General features: G+C 47.0%; 1 protein-coding gene across 1 annotated transcript in view; it reads left to right on the top strand.

Moving 5' to 3' along the window:
• Positions 1 to 10,568: 10,568 nt before the first annotated feature.
• dna2 (DNA replication helicase/nuclease 2) overlaps positions 10,569 to 20,962 on the top strand; it is a gene marked incomplete at both ends in the record, with an annotated part of 25,412 nt that continues 15,018 nt past the window's right edge. Inside the window, 5 exons of the mRNA XM_080529922.1 lie at positions 10,569 to 11,686; positions 13,515 to 13,682; positions 14,789 to 14,972; positions 15,626 to 15,774; positions 17,550 to 17,693. Coding sequence (XP_080386048.1) covers positions 10,569 to 11,686; positions 13,515 to 13,682; positions 14,789 to 14,972; positions 15,626 to 15,774; positions 17,550 to 17,693 — 1,763 coding nt within the window. The remainder of the gene's footprint in view (positions 11,687 to 13,514; positions 13,683 to 14,788; positions 14,973 to 15,625; positions 15,775 to 17,549; positions 17,694 to 20,962) is intronic.

Raw genomic sequence — 20,962 nt, 5'->3', positions numbered from 1 at the left:
CCTGACAGCTTTCAAAGACTGACTGGTCTCTGATTGGTCTGTGACTGGTCTCTGACTGGTCTGTGACTGGTCTCTGATTGGTCTGTGACTGGTCTCTGATTGGTCTGTGACTGGTCTCTGATTGGTCTGTGACTGGTTTCTGATTGGTCTGTGACTGGTCTCTGACTGGTCTGTGACTGGTTTCTGATTGGTTTGTGACTGGTTTCTGATTGGTCTCTGATTGGTCTCTGATTGGTCTGTGACTGGTTTCTGATTGGTCTGTGACTGGTCTCTGATTGGTCTGTGACTGGTTTCTGATTGGTCTGTGACTGGTTTCTGATTGGTTTGTGACTGGTTTCTGATTGGTCTGTGACTGGTCTCTGATTGGTCTGTGACTGGTTTCTGATTGGTCTGTGACTGGTTTCTGATTGGTCTGTGACTGGTCTCTGATTGGTCTGTGACTGGTCTCTGATTGGTCTGTGACTGGTCTCTGATTGGTCTGTGACTGGTCTCTGATTGGTCTCTGACTGGTCTCTGACTGGTCTGTGACTGGTCTCTGACTGGTCTCTGATTGGTTTGTGACTGGTTTCTGATTGGTCTGTGACTGGTCTCTGATTGGTCTGTGACTGGTCTCTGATTGGTCTGTGACTGGTCTGTGACTGGTTTCTGACTGGTCTCTGACTGGTCTGTGACTGGTCTCTGATTGGTCTGTGACTGGTTTCTGATTAGTCTGTGACTGGTCTCTGATTGGTCTGTGACTGGTCTCTGATTGGTCTGTGACTGGTTTCTGACTGGTCTGTGACTGGTTTCTGATTGGTCTGTGACTGGTCTCTGACTGGTCTCTGATTGGTCTGTGACTGGTTTCTGACTGGTCTCTGACTGGTCTGTGACTGGTTTCTGATTGGTCTGTGACTGGTCTCTGACTGGTCTCTGATTGGTCTGTGACTGGTTTCTGACTGGTTTCTGATTGGTCTCCAGGATGAAACGTGTTTTAGTTTAATCACCAGACACGAGGAGACGGTAGAACTAAAACAGCCATTTTTTTGTTGTTGTTGTAATTATTAGTTTTTGCTTTAATACCCCCATTGAACCGTGTGTGTTTGTGTGTGTGTGTGTCATTAAATTGAACACATGACTGTGTGTGTGTGTGTGTGTGTGTGTGTGTGTGTGTGTGTCATTGAACCCCATGGCCCTATCTGTCCCTGTGTGTGTCTGATCACCCCTACCTTGTTTATGTACATAGTTTTTCAATACTTTTAATTGAAGAAAAGCATTTCCTTTGTAACTGTGGATCAATGTCACATGTTGGTGTGTTACACCACCAGATGGAATTATACACAAATACAGTTTTTTTTTTTTTTTAATAACCTGAGGACTGAGAGCCTGTCTGCTTCGTCCCTCCCCCCCCCCCATGCCCCCCCCCTCCCCCTCCCCCTTCCCCCGTGTCTGAAGGGCGGGCGCCGCTTTCAGACCAAGATGGACATCGTTGGGTCAGTCGGTTAAAAAGACAAAACGGAAAACTATTCTATCCATACTGCGTTTTTTGTACTTGACATGTTTAAAACAAGTTAGATTTGCATTCCTTTAACGGATATTCCAGAAGAAGAGAGTTAGAGGTGCTGCCAGCCAGCCAGCCTGTTCTCCAGATGAAGCCTTATGTAACCACCTTCGCCACCCCGAGTCTCCTCCCCCAGGGCCGGGAGGAAATGAGCAACACACTTCCTGTTTGACTAGCCAATCGGTTTACATTTCTGTGGCCAATCGTCTGGTTGGGGGTTGTCCCTGGTGAGCAGGAAGGAGCCAGGTTCAGGCTCTGGTTCCCATATCCACACCAGCGTACTAACAGCACAGTGCCAACACACTACTGCCCCCTAGAGGTCTCTCTGTGCTTGTGTGGATGTGGGAACAGACCCCCAGATGGAAAGACGGGACGGGAAACCCCCCCAGCTCCTCCTGTGGTCTCTGAGCGTTCGCTCAGTTCAGACGGTTGATAAACGTATTTTAGAATATATATTTTGTTACTTCATGAAAACATCTGTGTGAGCTGCACAGGAAATAAATTGTTCTGAATGAATTTTTCCTTTTTTTGTTGTTTTCTTTTTGTTCCTCAATCAATAAAGAAGTTGGCACACAGCTGTCTGGTTTGTGTGATAGGGTTGTTTTAATGTGGAACAGAACAACAAGGTGACCGTAGCTTGGTACCACGTAAGGCTGAACATCAATAGACACGTCAGGTGCATTTCACACATGTGTGGGAGCAGCTGGTTAAAGCGGGGACAAGTCGGCATCCAATCAAACTGTTTGGACTTTTATTCAGATTTTTTTTTATGAATGTCAACGTTGTTGAAAATCAATGGCACGCTCGCTAGTCGAGCCAAAACATTGCAATGCAATGGATTCAGTGAGTAATCCCCACTACTCTACATTAACTAGGTAGTAGTGGGGATTACTCACCAAATCCATTGCATTGCAATATTTTGGCTTGACTAGTGAGTGTGTCACTGATTTTCAACTTTTTTAATTTACATTTTTCACCATAAAAGTCTTAACATTTGGTCGGTTGCCGACTTGTTCCTGCTTTCACCAGCTGCTGTCGCATAATGTTTCCACAGCAGTTCTCTTCATCACTGACTCACCACCAGAGCTAAACATATAGAAGAGACAGCCGCCATCTTGGCACAAAGTTCCACAACAATTACATTCCAGTCAGATCAAACTAATTTACATCAACAGCTCTTGCGCTAGCTAGCTAGCTACGACTACTGGACCTCCGGGAGTCTGGGCTAGTGAGCAGAACCGGTCCAGACGTACGACTGTAGACTAGCAACCACACACACAGTCTATGTACTACTGTAGACAAGCTTCCTGGTAGGTCTTCCAGGTTTCCAGCTCAGAGTTGTTCACCACAGAGGAGCTCTCGCCAGCACCCCCCTCCAGCGCTGTGCGTCTGCCTCCTGAAACACAACAGATGGTTACACACTGACCGGACCCCCCCACAGACCCCCACCATACTGGACTACACACTACAGACCCCCACCATACTGGGCTTTACACACTACACAACAAAGTCCTTCCAGGTCAAAGTTGAACGTGATGTAGCAACAACATGTGACCAGTGAGTCATGTGACCGGAGCTTACGCACCTGCATCCTCTGATGGAGGAACCTCAGCTTCTGGTTCAGCAAGTCCACTTCCTGTCAGAACAGGAACAGGAACCGTCGTGTCAGAAGCATTCTGCAGGTGTGTATTTAACACTGAACACGGTGACCTCACTACTCTGTTTCATGACGAGGGTAACATACACATATTACATTTACCTGTGAGTCATTTAACAGACGCTTTTATCGAAGCGACTTAAAATTAGTACAGTTGTCTAAAGAAAGTCAATCAATTGTACATCAGCAGTGCACATTAGTTTTAGTGGATATGCTTATGTTTATGAATATGTATGTTTATGAATATGCTTATGTTTATGAATATGTGTATGTTTATGAATATGCGTGTGAGAATACCTGGTTGAGTTTGTCGTGCCGCCGCAGGTTGATCTGAGGCAGCAACTCTTCCAGTCTCTCTGTCTGAGGGTGGAGGGTTAGGGTCAGCGTTAGGGTGGAGGGTCAGGGTGGAGGGTTAGGGTGGAGGGTCAGGGTGGGATTTAGGAAAGGTTTCAAACCTTCAACACACGTGATCCTCTGCTATATACCTATCTGAGGCTGTAGCGCCCTTCTAGAATGATCTGCTCTTACCCTTCTAGAATGATCTGCTCTTACCCTTCTAGAATGATCTGCTCTTACCCTTCTAGAATGATCTGCTCTTACCCTTCTAGATTGATCTGCTCTTACCCTTCTAGAATGATCTGCTCTTACCCTTCTAGAATGATCTGCAGGTCTTACCCTTCTAGAATGATCTGCTCTTACCCTTCTAGAATGATCTGCTCTTACCCTTCTAGAATGATCTGCTCTTACCCTTCTAGAATGATCTGCTCTTACCCTTCTAGAATGATCTGCAGGTCTTACCCTTCTAGAATGATCTGCAGGTCTTACCCTTCTAGAATGATCTGCTCTTACCCTTCTAGAATGATCTGCTCTTACCCTTCTAGAATGATCTGCAGGTCTTACCCTTCTAGAATGATCTGCTCTTACCCTTCTAGAATGATCTGCTCTTACCCTTCTAGAATGATCTGCAGGTCTTACCCTTCTAGAATGATCTGCTCTTACCCTTCTAGAATGATCTGCAGGTCTTATCCTTCTAGAATGATCTGCTCTTACCCTTCTAGAATGATCTGCAGGTCTTATCCTTCTAGAATGATCTGCTCTTACCCTTCTAGAATGATCTGGTCTTACCCTTCTAGAATGATCTGGTCTTATCCTTCTAGAATGATCTGCTCTTACCCTTCTAGAATGATCTGCAGGGCTTACCCTTCTAGAATGATCTGCTCTTACCCTTCTAGAATGATCTGCAGGGCTTACCCTTCTAGAATGATCTGCTCTTACCCTTCTAGAATGATCTGCAGGGCTTACCCTTCTAGAATGATCTGCTCTTACCCTTCTAGAATGATCTGCAGGGCTTATCCTTCTAGAATGATCTGCTCTTACCCTTCTAGAATGATCTGCAGGGCTTATCCTTCTAGAATGATCTGCTCTTACCCTTCTAGAATGATCTGCTCTTACCCTTCTAGAATGATCTGCAGGTCTTACCCTTCTAGAATGATCTGCAGGTCTTACCCTTCTAGAATGATCTGCAGGTCTTACCCTTCTAGAATGATCTGCAGGTCTTACCCTTCTAGAATGATCTGCAGGGCTTACCCTTCGGACCACATTCTGCAGTCTTGACTTCATGTTTTTATTGATCATCGTCATGGGAACGCTCCGTGGTTCTGGAGTGACTGTGAATAGGACCAGCACACACACATACACACACATACACACACACAGAATCACTCATCTTTACTAGAAGTAACAAGTCATGAGCGTTGGTTAAACGGGTGTGAAGATAAGATCCTTTCTTACCGTGTTGAAACACTCTGGACACCTCCAAGACGCACGGCCTAGGAGAGAGATGTGTTACTGACCTGGACTAGTTACTGTACTGTATTAGTTACTAGACTAGCTACTGACAGACCTGGACTAGCTACTGACAGACCTGGACGACTCACATGTGTTTGCTGTTGACGGGGACGGAGCTGTTGAGAGGGACGAGACGGCCTTGGTGGTTTCTCATCTGGGGACAGGGTTAGGGTTAGGGTCAGGGACCGGATTAGGGTCAAGGTCAGGGTCAGGGATCGGGTTAGGGTCAGGGTCAAGGTTAGGGTCAGGGATCAGGTTAGGGTCAGGGTTAGGGTCAAGGTCAGGGTCAGGGTCAAGGTCAGGGTCAGGATCAGGGTCAGGGTCAAGGTCAGGGTCAGGATCAAGGTCAGGGTCAGGGTTAGGGTTAGTCTCCACTGAAGCTTTTTAGTCTGTGACAAGTCTTAATCTGTGTCAGGGAAGCCAGCCGAATAAACACACTAATCCAGCCTGCTAATTGGTTGGCAAGGTTTTATGTTCTAGACTTGGTGAATGTATGTTTCGAGTGTAATAGCAAGGTAGCCGACATATCGTACCTTAAATGCCAGATTAGCAGAATCCAATCCAAAGGCATTTGATAAAATCTGGAAGTAGAAAGACAGAAGGATTTAATCTACTGAAAAAAATATGTCTACGTACCTGTTTCACAGCAGACGTACCTGTCTAACAGACGTAACTGTCTCACAGACGTACCTGTCTCACAGACGTACCTGTCTCACAGCTGACATACCTGTCTCACAGCACACGTACCTGTCTCACAGCAGACGTACCTGTCTCACAGCAGACGTACCTGTCTCACAGCAGACGTATCTGTCTCACAGCAGACATACCTGTCTCACAGCAGACGTACCTGTCTCACAGCAGACATACCTGTCTCACAGCAGACATACCTGTCTCACAGCAGACATACCTGTCTCACAGCAGACGTACCTGTCTCACAGCAGACGTACCTGTCTCACAGCAGACGTATCTGTCTCACAGCTGAGGTACCTGTCTCACAGCAGACGCCTCTGCCCCTCTGGGGATCTCCACCTCCCTCAGGGCTGCCACCGTCCCACCTGGAACACACCTGGTTAAATACACCACTCTGTCTGTCTGTCTGTCTCTGTCTGTCTGTCACTCTGTTTTTCTGTCTCTTTGTCTGTCTGTCTCTCTGTCTGTCTGTCTGTCTGTCTGTCTCTCTGTTTGTCTGTCTGTCTGTCTCTCTTTCTGTCTGTCTGTCTCTCTGTTTATCTCTGTCTGTCTGTCTCTCTGTTTATCTGTCTGTCTCTGTCTGTCTGTCTCACTGTTTGTTTGTCTGTCTGTCTGTCTCTCTTTCTGTCTGTGTCTGTCTCTCTTTCTGTCTGTGTCTGTCTGTCTGTCTCTCTTTCTGTCTGTCTGTCTGTCTCTCTCTCTCTCTGTCTCTCTCTCTCTCTCTCTCTCTCTCTCTCTCTCTCTCTCTCTCTCTCTCTCTCTCTCTCACACACACACACACACACACACACACACACACACACACACACACACACACACACACACACACACACACACACACACACACACACACACACACACACACACACACTCAGCTGTCACGCCCACCTGCCTCCAGTTAGGGCGAGGCTCAAACACGCGTTTAAATGATGATGGACAGTATTTATGTATTCAGTGGTGTGAGTAAATATGGACTGACATAACATTAGATATGATATATTATATTAGACATATGTGTGGTTGAGTCCGGACACAGAGATGTGACTGAATTAAACAACTAAAGAAACCACTCTAGCCTGTCCGTTGCTATGGAAACCTCTGGCATCATCGAGCATCAAGCACATCATCCTCCAGAAAAAAATGGAAAATAAAAATAAATAAATTCCAATAAAACTCTCGAGATCACAAAAGACTAAAAGACACACTTCAAATACACGAACCGTTTAGATCCAGCCTCCTCAGTGCAATCCAGGCTTTTGATAGACTTTGGTTATTGTCGCTGTTTGACATGTTTGATGTTTGTAACAGTGCCAGGGTTGCCAGATGGGATTGACAATTTCCAGCCTAACCACAGTCTAAAAAAAAATCGCTAAATCCACCAAAAAACACCAGCCCAAAACCTATATTATCAGAAAACCGCTAATTACTATTGGGCAGGTGCCCATCTCCTGCCCCTAAACTGTATGTCTGATGCCAATGATGTTTGTCAAATAAAATAAACCCTGCACATTGTATGTAGCTACTAGGGTGTGTGTGTTTTAACTTCACGCATTTTGTAACTTTCAGGCTTCACTGACATTTCGATACCGCCTAAATGCTATACTATTTATCCAGCCCAACCCGCCCAAATGCTTTTATCCAGCCCAGTGTGATCAAAAGTAGCCCATTCGGCGGGAACACGCCCCATCTGGCAACCCTGGCTAGAATGAGCATACAGGAAGTGCATACGTAGTTTCCGGTGGGTGATACAACCAGCTATTTGTTTTGGAAAAAACGCGCCAAGAAGAAGACATGAGAGACCGATGATCTGGTCAGGGTTCAAGTTGTCTGTGTGTGAGGGAAATATGACGAAGCAGCTAGATATGACAGCTAGCTAATGTACAACTGACCGACGTACCAGTGACTGATGTAACAGGTACGTTACTTGTTGGGTAACGAGCGAAGACATCGATCTAATAGTAGAGATATGACCTCGTTACCAGCCGGGCAGACAACCACTAAGTAGAAAGCGGACGAGCACACCTGTCTCTCATCAGAGGTCTTCATCACCTGTCACCTCATCATGCGGAGGAACAAGCTGAAGAAGAGCTCGGTGAGTGACGAAGAGTTTTTACAAAAACAGTGTCTAGTTAACTCGCTCACCTAATGACGATTATGAAGTGTGTATCCTATCCTAGTTGATAGCAGGTCGGCCAGAGTCTGTTGTCAGCTAAACAACACGAGTGTGATTGCTGTCTGTGTGTTTGCTGTCTGATTGTTGTCTCTGTGTTTGTTGTCTGTGTGTTGTCTGTGTGTTGTCTGATTGTTGTCTGTGTGTTGTCTCTGTGTTGTCTCTGTGTTGTCTGATTGTTGTCTGATTGTTGTCTGTTTGCTGTCTGTTAGTTGTCTGATTGTTGTCTGGTTGTTGTCTGATTGTTGTCTGTGTGTTGTCTGATTGTTGTCTGTGTGTTGTCTGATTGCTGTCTGTTAGTTGTCTGATTGTTGTCTGGTTGTTGTCTGATTGTTGTCTGTGTGTTGTCTGGTTGTTGTCTGTGTGTTGTCTGTGTGTTGTCTGATTGTTGTCTGTTTGTTGTCTGATTGCTGTCTGTGTGTTGTCTGGTTGTTGTCTGGTTGTTGTCTGTGTATTGTCTGATTGTTGTCTGTTTTCTGTCTGTGTGTTGTCTGATTGTTGTCTGTTTGTTGTCTGATTGTTGTCTGATTGTTGTCTGGTTGTTGTCTGATTGTTGTCTGTGTGTTGTCTGATTGTTGTCTGATTGTTGTCTGTTTGCTGTCTGATTGTTGTCTGTTTGCTGTCTGATTGTTGTCTGGTTGTTATCTGATTGTTGTCTGGTTGTTATCTGGTTGTTGTCTGGTTGTTGTCTGGTTGTTGTCTGATTGCTGTCTGGTTGCTGTCTGATTGTTGTCTGGTTGTTGTCTGTTTGCTGTTTGATTGTTGTCTGGTTGTTGTCTGTCTGTTTGTTGTCTGTGTGTTGTCTGGTTGCTGTCTGTGTGTTGTCTGTGTGTTGTCTGATTGTTGTCTCTGTGTTGTCTGGTTGCTGTCTGGTTGTTGTCTGATTGTTGTCTGGTTGTTGTCTGATTGTTGTCTGGTTGCTGTCTGGTTGTTGTCTGATTGCTGTCTGTTTGTTGTCTGTTTGTTGTCTGTTTGTTGTCTGATTGTTGTCTGGTTGTTGTCTGTTTGTTGTCTGTTTGTTGTCTGATTGTTGTCTGGTTGTTGTCTGTGTGTTGTCTGGTTGCTGTCTGGTTGTTGTCTGATTGTTGTCTGGTTGTTGTCTGGTTGTTGTCTGGTTGTTGTCTGATTGTTGTCTGGTTGTTGTCTGATTGTTGTCTGGTTGTTGTCTGGTTGTTGTCTGATTGTTGTCTGGTTGTTGTCTGGTTGCTATCTGATTGTTGTCTGTGTGTTGTCTGGTTGTTGTCTGGTTGTAGTCTGATTGTTGTCTGATTGTTGTCTGTGTGTTGTCTGGTTGCTGTCTGATTGTTGTGCTTTGATCCAACATGTCAGGTGAGAGGTGCAGGACATCCAAGAGACATCTCCTCCTTTTTCTCCAATAAGAAGATTCCTGAGGTAAAACTGTCTGTCTCTCACCCTGAGGTAAAACTGTCTGTCTCTCTCCCCGAGGTAAAACTGTCTGTCTCTCTCCCCGAGGTAAAACTGTCTGTCTCTCTCCCCGAGGTAAAACTGTCTGTCTCTCTCCCCGAGGTAAAACTGTCTGTCTCTCTCCCCGAGGTAAAACTGTCTGTCTCTCACCCTGAGGTAAAACTGTCTGTCTCTCACCCTGGGGTAAAACTGTCTGTCTCTCTCCCCGAGGTTAAACTGTCTGTCTTAAAACTACCTCTCTCCCCCGTTAACTGGTCCCTTTCGTCTAGCCTCAGTAAACCACTAACTGACTCCATTTTGTTTTGTCGTGTTTGTATTAGGAGCCCACTAAGATGCCTGCCGTAAAGTCAAGCCCACCTGCCAGCATGGTACCAAGTTTGTTGTCTCTGTGTTGTCTGATTGCTGTCTGGTTGTTGTCTGTTTTCTGTCTGGTTGCTGTCTGGTTGCTGTCTGATTGTTGTCTGATTGTTGTCTGATTGTTGTCTGTGTGTTGTCTGTGTGTTGTCTGATTGTTGTCTCTGTGTTGTCTGTGTGTTGTCTGATTGTTGTCTGATTGCTGCCTGGTTGCTGTCTGGTTGTTGTCTGTGTGTTGTCTGGTTGTAGTCTGTGTGTTATCTGATTGTTGTCTCTGTGTTGTCTGATTGCTGCCTGTTTGCTGTCTGATTGCTGTCTGTGTGTTGTCTGATTGTTCTCTGTGTGTTGTCTGTTTGTAGTCTGTGTGTTGTCTGATTGTTGTCTGAGTGTTGTCTGTTTGTAGTCTGTGTGTTGTCTGATTGTTGTCTGTGTGTTGTCTGATTGTTGTCTGGTTGTTGTCTGTTTGTAGTCTGTGTGTTATCTGATTGCTGCCTGGTTGCTGTCTGATTGTTGTCTGATTGTTGTCTGTTTGTTGTCTGATTGTTGTGCTTTGATCCAACATGTCAGGTGAGAGGTGCAGGACATCCAAGAGACATCTCCTCCTTTTTCTCCAATAAGAAGATTCCTGAGGTAAAACTGTCTGTCTCTCACCCTGAGGTAAAACTGTCTGTCTCTCACCCTGAGGTAAAACTGTCTGTCTCTCACCCTGAGGTAAAACTGTCTGTCTCTCACCCTGAGGTAAAACTGTCTGTCTCTCTCCCCGAGGTAAAACTGTCTGTCTTAAAACTACCTCTCTCCCCCGTTAACTGGTCCCTTTCATATAGCCTCAGTAAACCACTAACTGACTCCATTTTGTTTTGTCATGTTTGTATTAGCAGCCCACTAAGATGCCTGCCGTCGGGTCAAGCCCACCTGCCAGCATGGTACCAAGGTCTCCAGAGCTCAGCCCCGCCAAGCGCAGCGTCCTGGGGGTCCTAGACAACCTCCCCCTGTCCCCCGAGGACCTGCTGGTCCCCGAGACCCCCGACAGCCAGCTCAGGCCCTCTTGCCCATCCTGGAGACTCCAAGGAGGCCAGCCCTCTCCCCCAGACAGCAGGCCTCACGGTGAGGTTGTCTCCCCGGTCAGCCGCAGGGGGGGCGGACCACCCAGCCTGCGCCGTGGCTCAGTGAAGATGCTCTTCAGCCCGGAGGCCCTCCAGCAGACAGCCAAGCGGCCCAGGACTGTCTCCCTGCCCCTGCAACCTGTCTCCCTGCGGCCTGTCTCACTCCAGCGTGTCTCTCTGCCCCTGCAGCCTGTCTCCCTGTCCCCACAGCCTGTCTCCCTGCCCAGGGCCACGCCTCTGTCCGTCAGGAGGCCCTCCTCCCCCCAGCAGCTCCGCCCCCTCGCAGGAGACGACGACGACGACGACGACTTCCTGGCCCAGTGCCTGCAGGAGATGGGTGAGTCAGCGGGGTCAAAGTTTACACCGGGCGCAGGGTTTACGCGTAGAGTCGTAAACGCCGCAAGGCCGTTCACGGACGTTCCGTCGTTGAAGCCCCTGGAGAAACCTTCTATAAACACCCTGGAGAAACCTTCTATAAACACCTTGGAGAAACCTTCTATAAACACCTTGGAGAAACCTTCTATAAACACCCTGGAGAAACCTTCTATAAAGCCACAGTCTTGGAGGAGAGGAGCGCTGGGGGAGGAGTCTGAGGAGGAGGAGGAGGAGCCTGTCTACACCGTTATCACACAACAGGAAACTGCTATGAAGCGTCACGATGACACAGCTGCCACTGGAGGAGGGGTGTCGGCCAGGGAGGGGGGCTCTCACCCTCTGGGACCCCCTGACCCCAAGAAGCCCTTACAGGAAGTGGAAGGAGGCAGAGACGGAGGGGCTGCTGACGGGAAGGAAGTGACATCATCAGAGGACCACCTGGAGGGCCTGGAGGACGAGTGGTTCGATGACAAAATGGACGCCAGCGAAGGCGGAGTCAGTGTGAAGGCGGAGAACGCCATCGTTGGGTATGAACACGTAAACAGCATAGCGACAACACTTGATTGGCTATAAAATGTGTCATTTAAGCATCTTAACACTAGAACAGCCATGCCCTTTTTTACCGACTATAGGAGCCCCCTGGGGGGTCAAATTACCATAGTCTTTACAATGGGAAGCTGCTACTTACACACAACGACCACTAGTTGGCCGTCTTGTAAATTAGCCTGCCTCCTACACAGAAAAACTGCAAAATAGCTTTATAGTAGCTTACCCTGATTTTGAAAATGTAAGGATACTAGGTGGTATATCTAGGAAAAGTCATGAAAGGAGGGTCCTGAAATGTGATCGAGTGCAAAGATATATATTTTGTTTTACTCACAGGGTCAAATGACCCCACCCATGACCCAGGGTTTCCGTTAGAAAAATTTGGCGCCGGTCATCGTGTCCGGGAAGATTTCAATTTACCGGACAAACGTGAGATATTCCGGTCATCATATTAAAATATAATATAGCTGTTTGTCGCGGTGATTACTGTTGTGTAGCCTAGCCTATATATGCCGTTTAATGTCTATTTCTCATCCGATACGATTAGATGCGAGCTATATAATATATAATAATATAACATGATTCGCATGCACGCTATGCCATTATGTCCAGCGCTGAACGCGCGCCACACTGGGAAATGAACAGACTGCATCGATCAATGAACAGACTCCACATTACGTTAACTGAAGTCTGTTAAATTGTTTGGGATTAATGTGAGTTTTCTATTTTCTCTTTCCAGTTTTACCCTTTTTTAATCAATAAAACAACGTCATTTCTATAACCAGGTCTCGCTGGTTGGGAAGGCATTTAGTTTAACTGCCTGTCAAATCATACTTACTCGGACTCGGGAGTACAACTCCTCCTCCGCCTTCACTGTGAGTAAACTGACACTGAGAATGTCGTCACGTCACATTTTACCGTAATACCCTCTTTGTTGGTTGAAGTGCAACATCTCAGCTTTCAGGGACAATTTTTTCGATAGCACAAACCGTTTAGAAATTACGGTAATTACAATGTTGTGTGCGGATTTGTGCCGGCGGAGGTACATTTCGGCGCAGAAGGGTTTTAAGAGGGAATTATTTTCACCGGACATTATGACCGAAGAGTTTAAAATTTGTCGGACTTCAACAAATTTTACCGGACAAAGACCGGTAATTACCGGTTAACGGAAACCCTGCCATGACCCCATAAGCATCTGAATAAAGTCACCCATTGGCTCTCTAGAATGTTAGAATGTTGACCATTTGGGGCGACTTTATTCACCCCTCTGCTGAATGAGTTGACGACAAATATGACGCGTGTTATAGTCCTATAAGGCTGCAATGTAATTCAGATGTATTATTATTATTGTTATTCGGGGCTCCCACGGTCCTTGAAATCCTTGAAAGTTTGTGAATTAGAGAAAAAAAAATCAAGGTCTTAGACCCAGGTCTTTGAAAATAGACATGGGTCATTGAAAGTGCTTGAATTCCCCTCATCAGCTCGTCAACTAGTAAATAAGTCTCTGTATTGCTTAACTTTACACATATTTCATAATATATTGTTTTGCTGTGCTGTGGTAGAGAAGGCAAGAGACCATCTAGTGTTCTACACATTCAAGCCTCTTTTTAATTGTTTTCTGTGAGCGGATAGTTCCTATTATATAAATTCTCATGTAGATCTGTCTCAAACTATGCCGTGTCGGGTCCTTGAATTTGAGGGAGTTGAGTCTTGAAAGTCCTTGAAAGGTGCTTGAATGTGATGTTTCAGAAGGTGTGGGAGGGAAGCCTGTTGTTGTTATAATAAGCTGTTGTTTCTTTCTCTGTCCAGTCAGAGGAGGCATGTCCCGGACCATGTGACCCTGAGGCCCGGCCTCCACAACCGCTACTGGGTCCTGGAGGTGGGGGCGGGGCCGGGGGCGGGGCCAGAGAAGCACCTGACCATCACCGCCTCCAAGACCCTGCTGCCCACCGAGACCTGCCTGCTCCGCGGAGGATGGTACTGTTACCATGGTTACTATGGGGTTATTATGGTCTTGTAAGGGCTAGGGTGTAGGGGGCTAGGGTGTAGTTTATAGGGTGTAGTGTGTAGGGGCTAGTGAGTAGGGGCTAGTGTGTAGGGGGTAGGGTGTAGGGGCTAGGGTGTATGGGCTAAAGAGTAGTGTGTAGGGGCTAAGGTGTAGTGTGTAGGGGCTAGGGTGTAGGGGCTAGGGTGTAGTTTATAGGGTGTAGGGGCTAGGGTGTAGTGTGTAGGGGCTAGGGTGTAGAGGCTAGGGTGTAGGGGGCTAGGGAGTAGGGGCTAGGGTGTAGGGTGTAGTGTGTAGGGGCTAGGGTGTAGATTGTAGGGGCTAGGGTGTAGTGTGTAGGGGCTAGGGAGTAGGGGCTAGGGAGTAGTGTGTAGGGGCTAGGGAGTAGTGTGTAGGGGCTAGGGTGTAGGGGCTAGGGAGTAGTGTGTAGGGGCTAGTGTGTAGGGGCTAGGGAGTAGTGTGTAGGGGCTAGGGTGTAGGGGCTAGGGAGTAGGGGCTAGGGTGTAGGGGCTAGGTTGTAGGGGCTAGGGAGTAGGGGCTAGGGAGTAGGGGCTAGGGAGTAGGGGCTAGGGAGTAGGGGCTAGGGAGTAGGGGCTAGGGTGTAGGGGCTAGGGTGTAGGGGGCTAGGGAGTAGTGTGTAGGGGCTAGGGTGTAGTGTGTAGGAGCTAGGGTGTAGGGGCTAGGGTGTAGGGGCTAGGGTGTAGTGTGTAGGGGCTAGGGTGTAGGGGCTAGGGTGTAGTGTGTAGGGGCTAGGGTGTAGTGTGTAGTGGGCTAGGGAGTAGTGTGTAGGGGCTAGTGTGCAGGGGCTAGGGAGTAGGGGCTAGGGTGTAGTGTGTAGGGGCTAGGGTGTAGTGTGTAGGGGCTAGGGTGTAGTGTGTAGTGTGTAGGGGCTAGGGTGTAGTGTGTAGGGGCTAGGGTGTAGTGTGTAGTGGGCCAGGGTGTAGTGTGTAGGGGTGTAGGGGCTAGTGTGTAGTGTGTAGGGGTGTAGGGGGTAGTGTGTAGGGTATAGGGGCTAGGGTGTAGGGTATAGGGGCTAGGGTGTGTCTCAGCGCCTATGCTCTCTGACCTCTGACCCCAGGGAGTGCAGCCCCGTGGCGCCTGGTGACGTCATCCACCTGGAGGGCCAATGCGAGGCGGGCGTCTGGGTGATTGACAGCTCGTCTGGCTTCCTGGTCCTCCTGCCTGACCTGCTGATCTCAGGCACCGCCATCGCCAACGCCATCCGCTGCCCACGGCGCGCCGTCCTGGGGGAGATGTTCAAGGTACACACACACACACACACACACACACACACACGCACACACGCACACACGCACACACGCACATACATACATACATACATACATACATACAGTACATACATACACACACACACACACACACACACATATACATACACACATATACACACACATACACATACACCCCTCTACACTGGCTACCAGTCTCTCATAGACTTTAATTCAAAGTACTCCTAATTACGTACAAATCACAAAATGGTCTTGGACCAAAATACATATCAGATCTTCTCCCTCCCGATATTCCAGCAAGGCCCCTAAGGTCAGCTGAGACTAATCAGCTAATCATTCCAAGAGTGAAAACAAAACACGGTGCAGCAGCTTTCAGTCACGCTGCCGCATGCTCCTGGAACAAACTCCCTGAAGAAATCTGTTTACTATTCTCCTCTTGATGTATTTTAACTAATAAAGTTGGTTTGAGGCAGAGTTTATAACTAATAAAGTTGGTTTGATGCAGAGTTTATAACTAATAAAGTTGGTTTGATGCAGAGTTTATAACTAATAAAGTTGGTTTGATGCAGAGTTTATAACTAATAAAGTTGGTTTGATGCAGAGTTTATAACTAATCAAGTTGGTTTGATGCAGAGTTTATAACTAATCAAGTTGGTTTGATGCAGACCTTTGACGGCGGGTCCAAGCAGATGCTGAACGGCACCATGGTCCACGAGGTCTTCCAGAAGGCCGCCCTGGCCCGAGACTTCTCCCTGGGGGGGCTGGAACACCTGGCAACCCAGACCCTGCACAGCCCTGCCCACCTACCAGTCATGTAAGACCCCAGACCCTGCCTACCTGGCAACCCAGACCCTGCACAGCCCTGCCCACCTACCAGACATGTAAGACCCTAGACCCTGCCTACCTGGCAACCCAGACCCTGCACAGCCCTGCCCACCTACCAGACATGTAAGACCCCAGACCCTGCCTACCTGGCAACCCAGACCCTGCACAGCCCTGCCCACCTACCAGACATGTAAGACCCCAGACCCTGCCTACCTGGCAACCCAGACCCTGCCTACCTGGCAACCCAGACCCTGCACAGCCCTGCCCACCTACCAGACATGTAAGACCCTAGACCAGGGGTCGGCAATAGGCGGCCCGTGGGCCATTGCTGGCCCGTCACCAATAATATTTGGCCCAGCAGATTATTTTGAGAATCCACTTTTTATTTTTTATTTTTTTTATTTTTTTATAATAATATCGGACAGTCCCACATATAGCGCCTATAATGTCCGAATAGAGAATCGAACTCCACCTGAATAATGCTTATTGTACTTTTATCCATGTTGAGAGTGAATGACACAGGGACAGACAATCAGGCAGCAAGGTGCACCGAAGCGCACTGACGCTGAACCCCTCAGAGTGAATCATAAGCAGGTGGACAACGCGTCACGGTGCTGAAATAGCCGACATACCGTGTGTGGTTTGAACAAAATAACACGAGCTCAGTAAGCCATTCAAACGTAATGTTTACGTATATGTGACTGCAACACACATATGAACAGTAACAACGCAAATTCTGTTTAATTTTCTGAAAAACATTGAAAACAAAATCGGCGCAAACAAAAAGCATCTCCCATCGGTCAGTATTTGCTTGATATCTGGTGATATTGACGTCACTTTAATCCACAGGCAGTTCTCAAGGTTTTTATGCATCCATCGATTCCTCTCGTGCGTCTTTATCGCATTCATTGACGAAAAGGACGACTCGCGTATAGAAAGGGAACATTGTGAGCACGGAAAATGTCTCTCACAACGGCTTTGCATTGATGAAACCAGGTAGGATGAACGTATAGTTCGTTGTCCATTCCTCTTTAAATGCCCTGTTTCCACCGTCAACTTTCCTCTTTAGACCTTTGGAGAGTGACATTATGTTTCTCTTGCTAGCAGGTTAAATGTTTGGCTAACTTCACCCGGCACGCAAACAACCAATCCAATAATAATAATGTGACCTTGTCTGGGAGGAGGGGGGAATAATTATCAGAATGAAACTATGTTACATAATTATTAGAATAAGTTAGGCTACGCTACATCGTCAGTCCACACATTTATTATTCAAAAATATGGAAAAGTGTGAAACTACGTTTCAACGTTGTTGAGAATCACAACACAAACTCGCTAGTCAAGCCAAAATACTGCAACATAATGGATTGGACAGCTACCTAGTTAACTAGAACACTACTTTACATTGTTAGCAGGTTCACAAAACAAGCTGTGTTAGTTGACTAGCGATGTGTACAGTCGAAAGAAAAGTCAAAGCATTAGAACGTGTCACATTTTTAAACAATCAATTACTTAAATTAGCCTTTGATTATGTTCGGGCCCGCCATCTAGTGGCTCAAAAAAAATTGGGCCCGAGGCCAAACCTAATTGCCGACCCCTGCCCTAGACCCTGCCTACCTGGCAACCCAGACCCTGCCTACCTGGCAACCCAGACCCTGCACAGCCCTGCCTACCTGGCAACCCAGACCCTGCACCCTAGTTTAGGTGACAAACCTGAAGTATCTTATGAAAATATGAAATATCTCTCCTCCCTCCCCCCCCCAGGTACAGTCTGAAGCTGAGTGAGGAGGATATGAGGCAGGAGGTGTGGGAGTACCTGCCCCCCCTGGCTGACTGGGCCAGAGACCACCTCCACCCCTCCCCCTCCCCCTCCCCCCACGCTGGAGCCAAACTGCTGCCCCTCAGACTGTGAGACACACACACACACCTACCTACACACACACACACACACACACACACACTCACCTACCTACCTACACACACACACACACACACTCACCTACCTACACACACACACACACACACTCACCTACCTACACACACACACACACACACACACACACACACTCACCTACCTACCTACACACACACACACACACACTCACCTACCTACACACACACACACACACACACACACTCACCTACCTACCTACACACACACACACACACACACACACACACACCTACCTACACACACACACACACACACACACACACACACACACACACACACTCACCTACCTACCTACACACACACACACATACACACACACACACACACACACACACACACACACACACTCACCTACCTACCTACACACACACACATACACACACACACACACACACACACACACTCACCTACCTACACACACACACACACACACACACACACACACTCACCTACCTACCTACACACACACACACACACACACACACACACACACACACTCACCTACCTACACACACACACACACACACACACACACACACACACACACACACACACTCACCTACCTACCTACACACACACACATACACACACACACACTCACCTACCTACACACACACACACACACACACACACACACACACACACACACACACACACACACTCACCTACCTACCTACACACACACACACACTCACCTACCTACCTACCCACACACACACACACACACACACACACACACACACACACACACACACACACACTCACCTACCTACCTACACACACACTCACCTACCTACCTACACACACACACACACACACACTCACCTACCTACCCACACACACACACACACACACACACACATACACCTACTTACACACACACACACACACACACACACACACACACACACACACACTCACCTACCCACACACACACACATACACCTACCTACACACACACCTAGGCAAGGCAAGTTTATTTGTATAGCACATGTCATACAGGGGCAATTGAAAGTGCTTTACATACAGCATTAAAAAAATACAGAAAAAGAAGGATGGAAAGAAAAAGAAAAAAAAAAGACAATGAATAAAGGTATATATAGATATAGATAAAAGTGTTGTTCCTGCAGCTGTATTCAGCCGCTGCCCTTCCCGATACGGTGTGTGAGATGGCAGTACTGCGTCTGTGTTTAGCTGCTATCTGGCACGATACGGTGTGTGAGATCGCAGTGTAAAATGACACGTTTGCAAACACAGTTAGCCTATATTTATATATATACAGTGGGGAGAACAAGTATTTGATACACTGCTGATTTTGCACGTTTTCCCACTTAGAAAGAATGTAGAGGTCTGTAATTTTTATCATAGGTACACTTCAACTGTGAGAGACAGAATCAAAAAAAGAAATCCAGAAAATCAAATTGTATGATTTTAAAGTAATTAATTTACATTTTATTGCATGAAATAAGTATTTGATACATCAGAAAAACTGAACTTAATATTTGGTAAAGAAACCTTTGTTTGCAATTACAGAGATCAGACGTTTCCTGTAGTTCTTCACCAGGTTTGCACACACTGCAGCAGGGATTTGGGCCCACTCCTCCATACAGATCTTCTCCAGATCCTTCAGGTTTCGGGGCTGTCGCTGGGCAACACGGACTTTCAGCTCCCTCCAAAGATTTTCTATTGGGTTCAGGTCTGGAGACTGGCTAGGCCACTCCAGGACCTTGAGATGCTTCTTACGGAGCCACTCCTTAGTTGCCCTGGCTGTGTGTTTCGGGTTGTTGTCATGCTGGAAGACCCAGCCACGACCCATCTTCAATGCTCTTACTGAGGGAAGGAGGTTATTGGCCAAGATCTCGCGATACTTGGCCCCATCCATCCTCCCCTCAATACGGTGCATTAGTCCTGTCCCCTTTGCAGAAAAGCATCCCCAAAGAATGATGTTTCCACCTCCATGCTTCACGGTTGGGATGGTGTTCTTGGGGTTGTACTCATCCTTCTTCTTCCTCCAAACACGGCGAGTGGAGTTTATGCCAAAAAGCTCTATTTTGGTTTCATCAGACCACATGACCGTCTCCCATTCCTCCTCTGGATCATCCAGATGATCATTGGCAAACCTCAGACGGGCCTGGACATGCGCTGGCTTGAGCAGGGGGACCTTGCGTGCGCTACAGGATTTTAATCCCTGACGACGTAGTGTGTTACTGATAGTTTTCTTTGAGACTGTGGTCCCAGCTCTCTTCAGGTCATTGACCAGGTCCTGCCGTGTAGTTCTGGGCTGATCCCTCACCTTTCTTATGATCATTGATGCCCCACGAGGTGAGATCTTGCATGGAGCCCCAGACCGAGGGAGATTGACCGTCATCTTAAATTTCTTCCATTTTCTAATAATTGTTCTAATAACAGTTGTTGCCTTCTCACCAAGCTGCTTCCCTATTGTCCTGTAGCCCATCCCAGCCTTGTGCAGGTCTACAATTTTGTCCCTGATGTCCTTAGAAAGCTCTTTGGTCTTGCCCATTGTGGAGAGGTTGGGGTCTGATTGATTGAGTGTGTGGAGAGGGGTCTTTTATAAAGGTAACGAGTTCAAACAGGTGCAGTTAATACAGGTAATGAGTGGAGAATAGGAGGGCTTCTTAAAGAAAAACTAACAGGTCTGTGAGAGCCGGAATTATTACTGGTTGGTAGGTGATCAACTACTTATTTCATACAATAAAATGCAAATTAATTATTTAAAAGTCATACAATGTGATTTTCTGGATTTTTGTTTTAGATTCCGTCTCTCACAGTTGAAGTGTACCTATGATAAAAATGACAGACCTCTACATTCTTTCTAAGTGGGAAAACCTGCAAAATCAGCAGTGTATCAAATACTTGTTCTCCCCACTGTATATATATGTTACGGTACATGTGGGAAAACTAGGGTTAGGGTTAGGTGCTAGGGTGCTACGGTTAAGGTTACGGTTAAGGTTAGGGTTAGGGTTAGGGTTAGGATTAGGGTTAGGGTTAGACGTGCCAGCATGTACCAAGTCGACGTAGCACCTAACCCTAACCCTAGTTTTCCCACATGTACCGTATTCCCACATGTACCGTAACATATATATATATTTGCAGCGAATTTATAGCGCTTGGATGATGGATCATAAAACTCATAACTGCTGCAGGTATAAGAAGTAAAAAGATAAACATACAATACACACACCTACACTCACCTACACATCCT

The sequence above is a fragment of the Nansenia antarctica genome (assembly GCF_963989245.1).
Source record: "Nansenia antarctica genome assembly, chromosome: 1".
In the NCBI taxonomy this organism is placed as follows: Eukaryota; Metazoa; Chordata; class Actinopteri; order Argentiniformes; family Microstomatidae; genus Nansenia; species Nansenia antarctica.
Note: the sequence above shows the minus strand (reverse complement) of the source record. Positions and strands in the feature narration are given on the sequence as shown.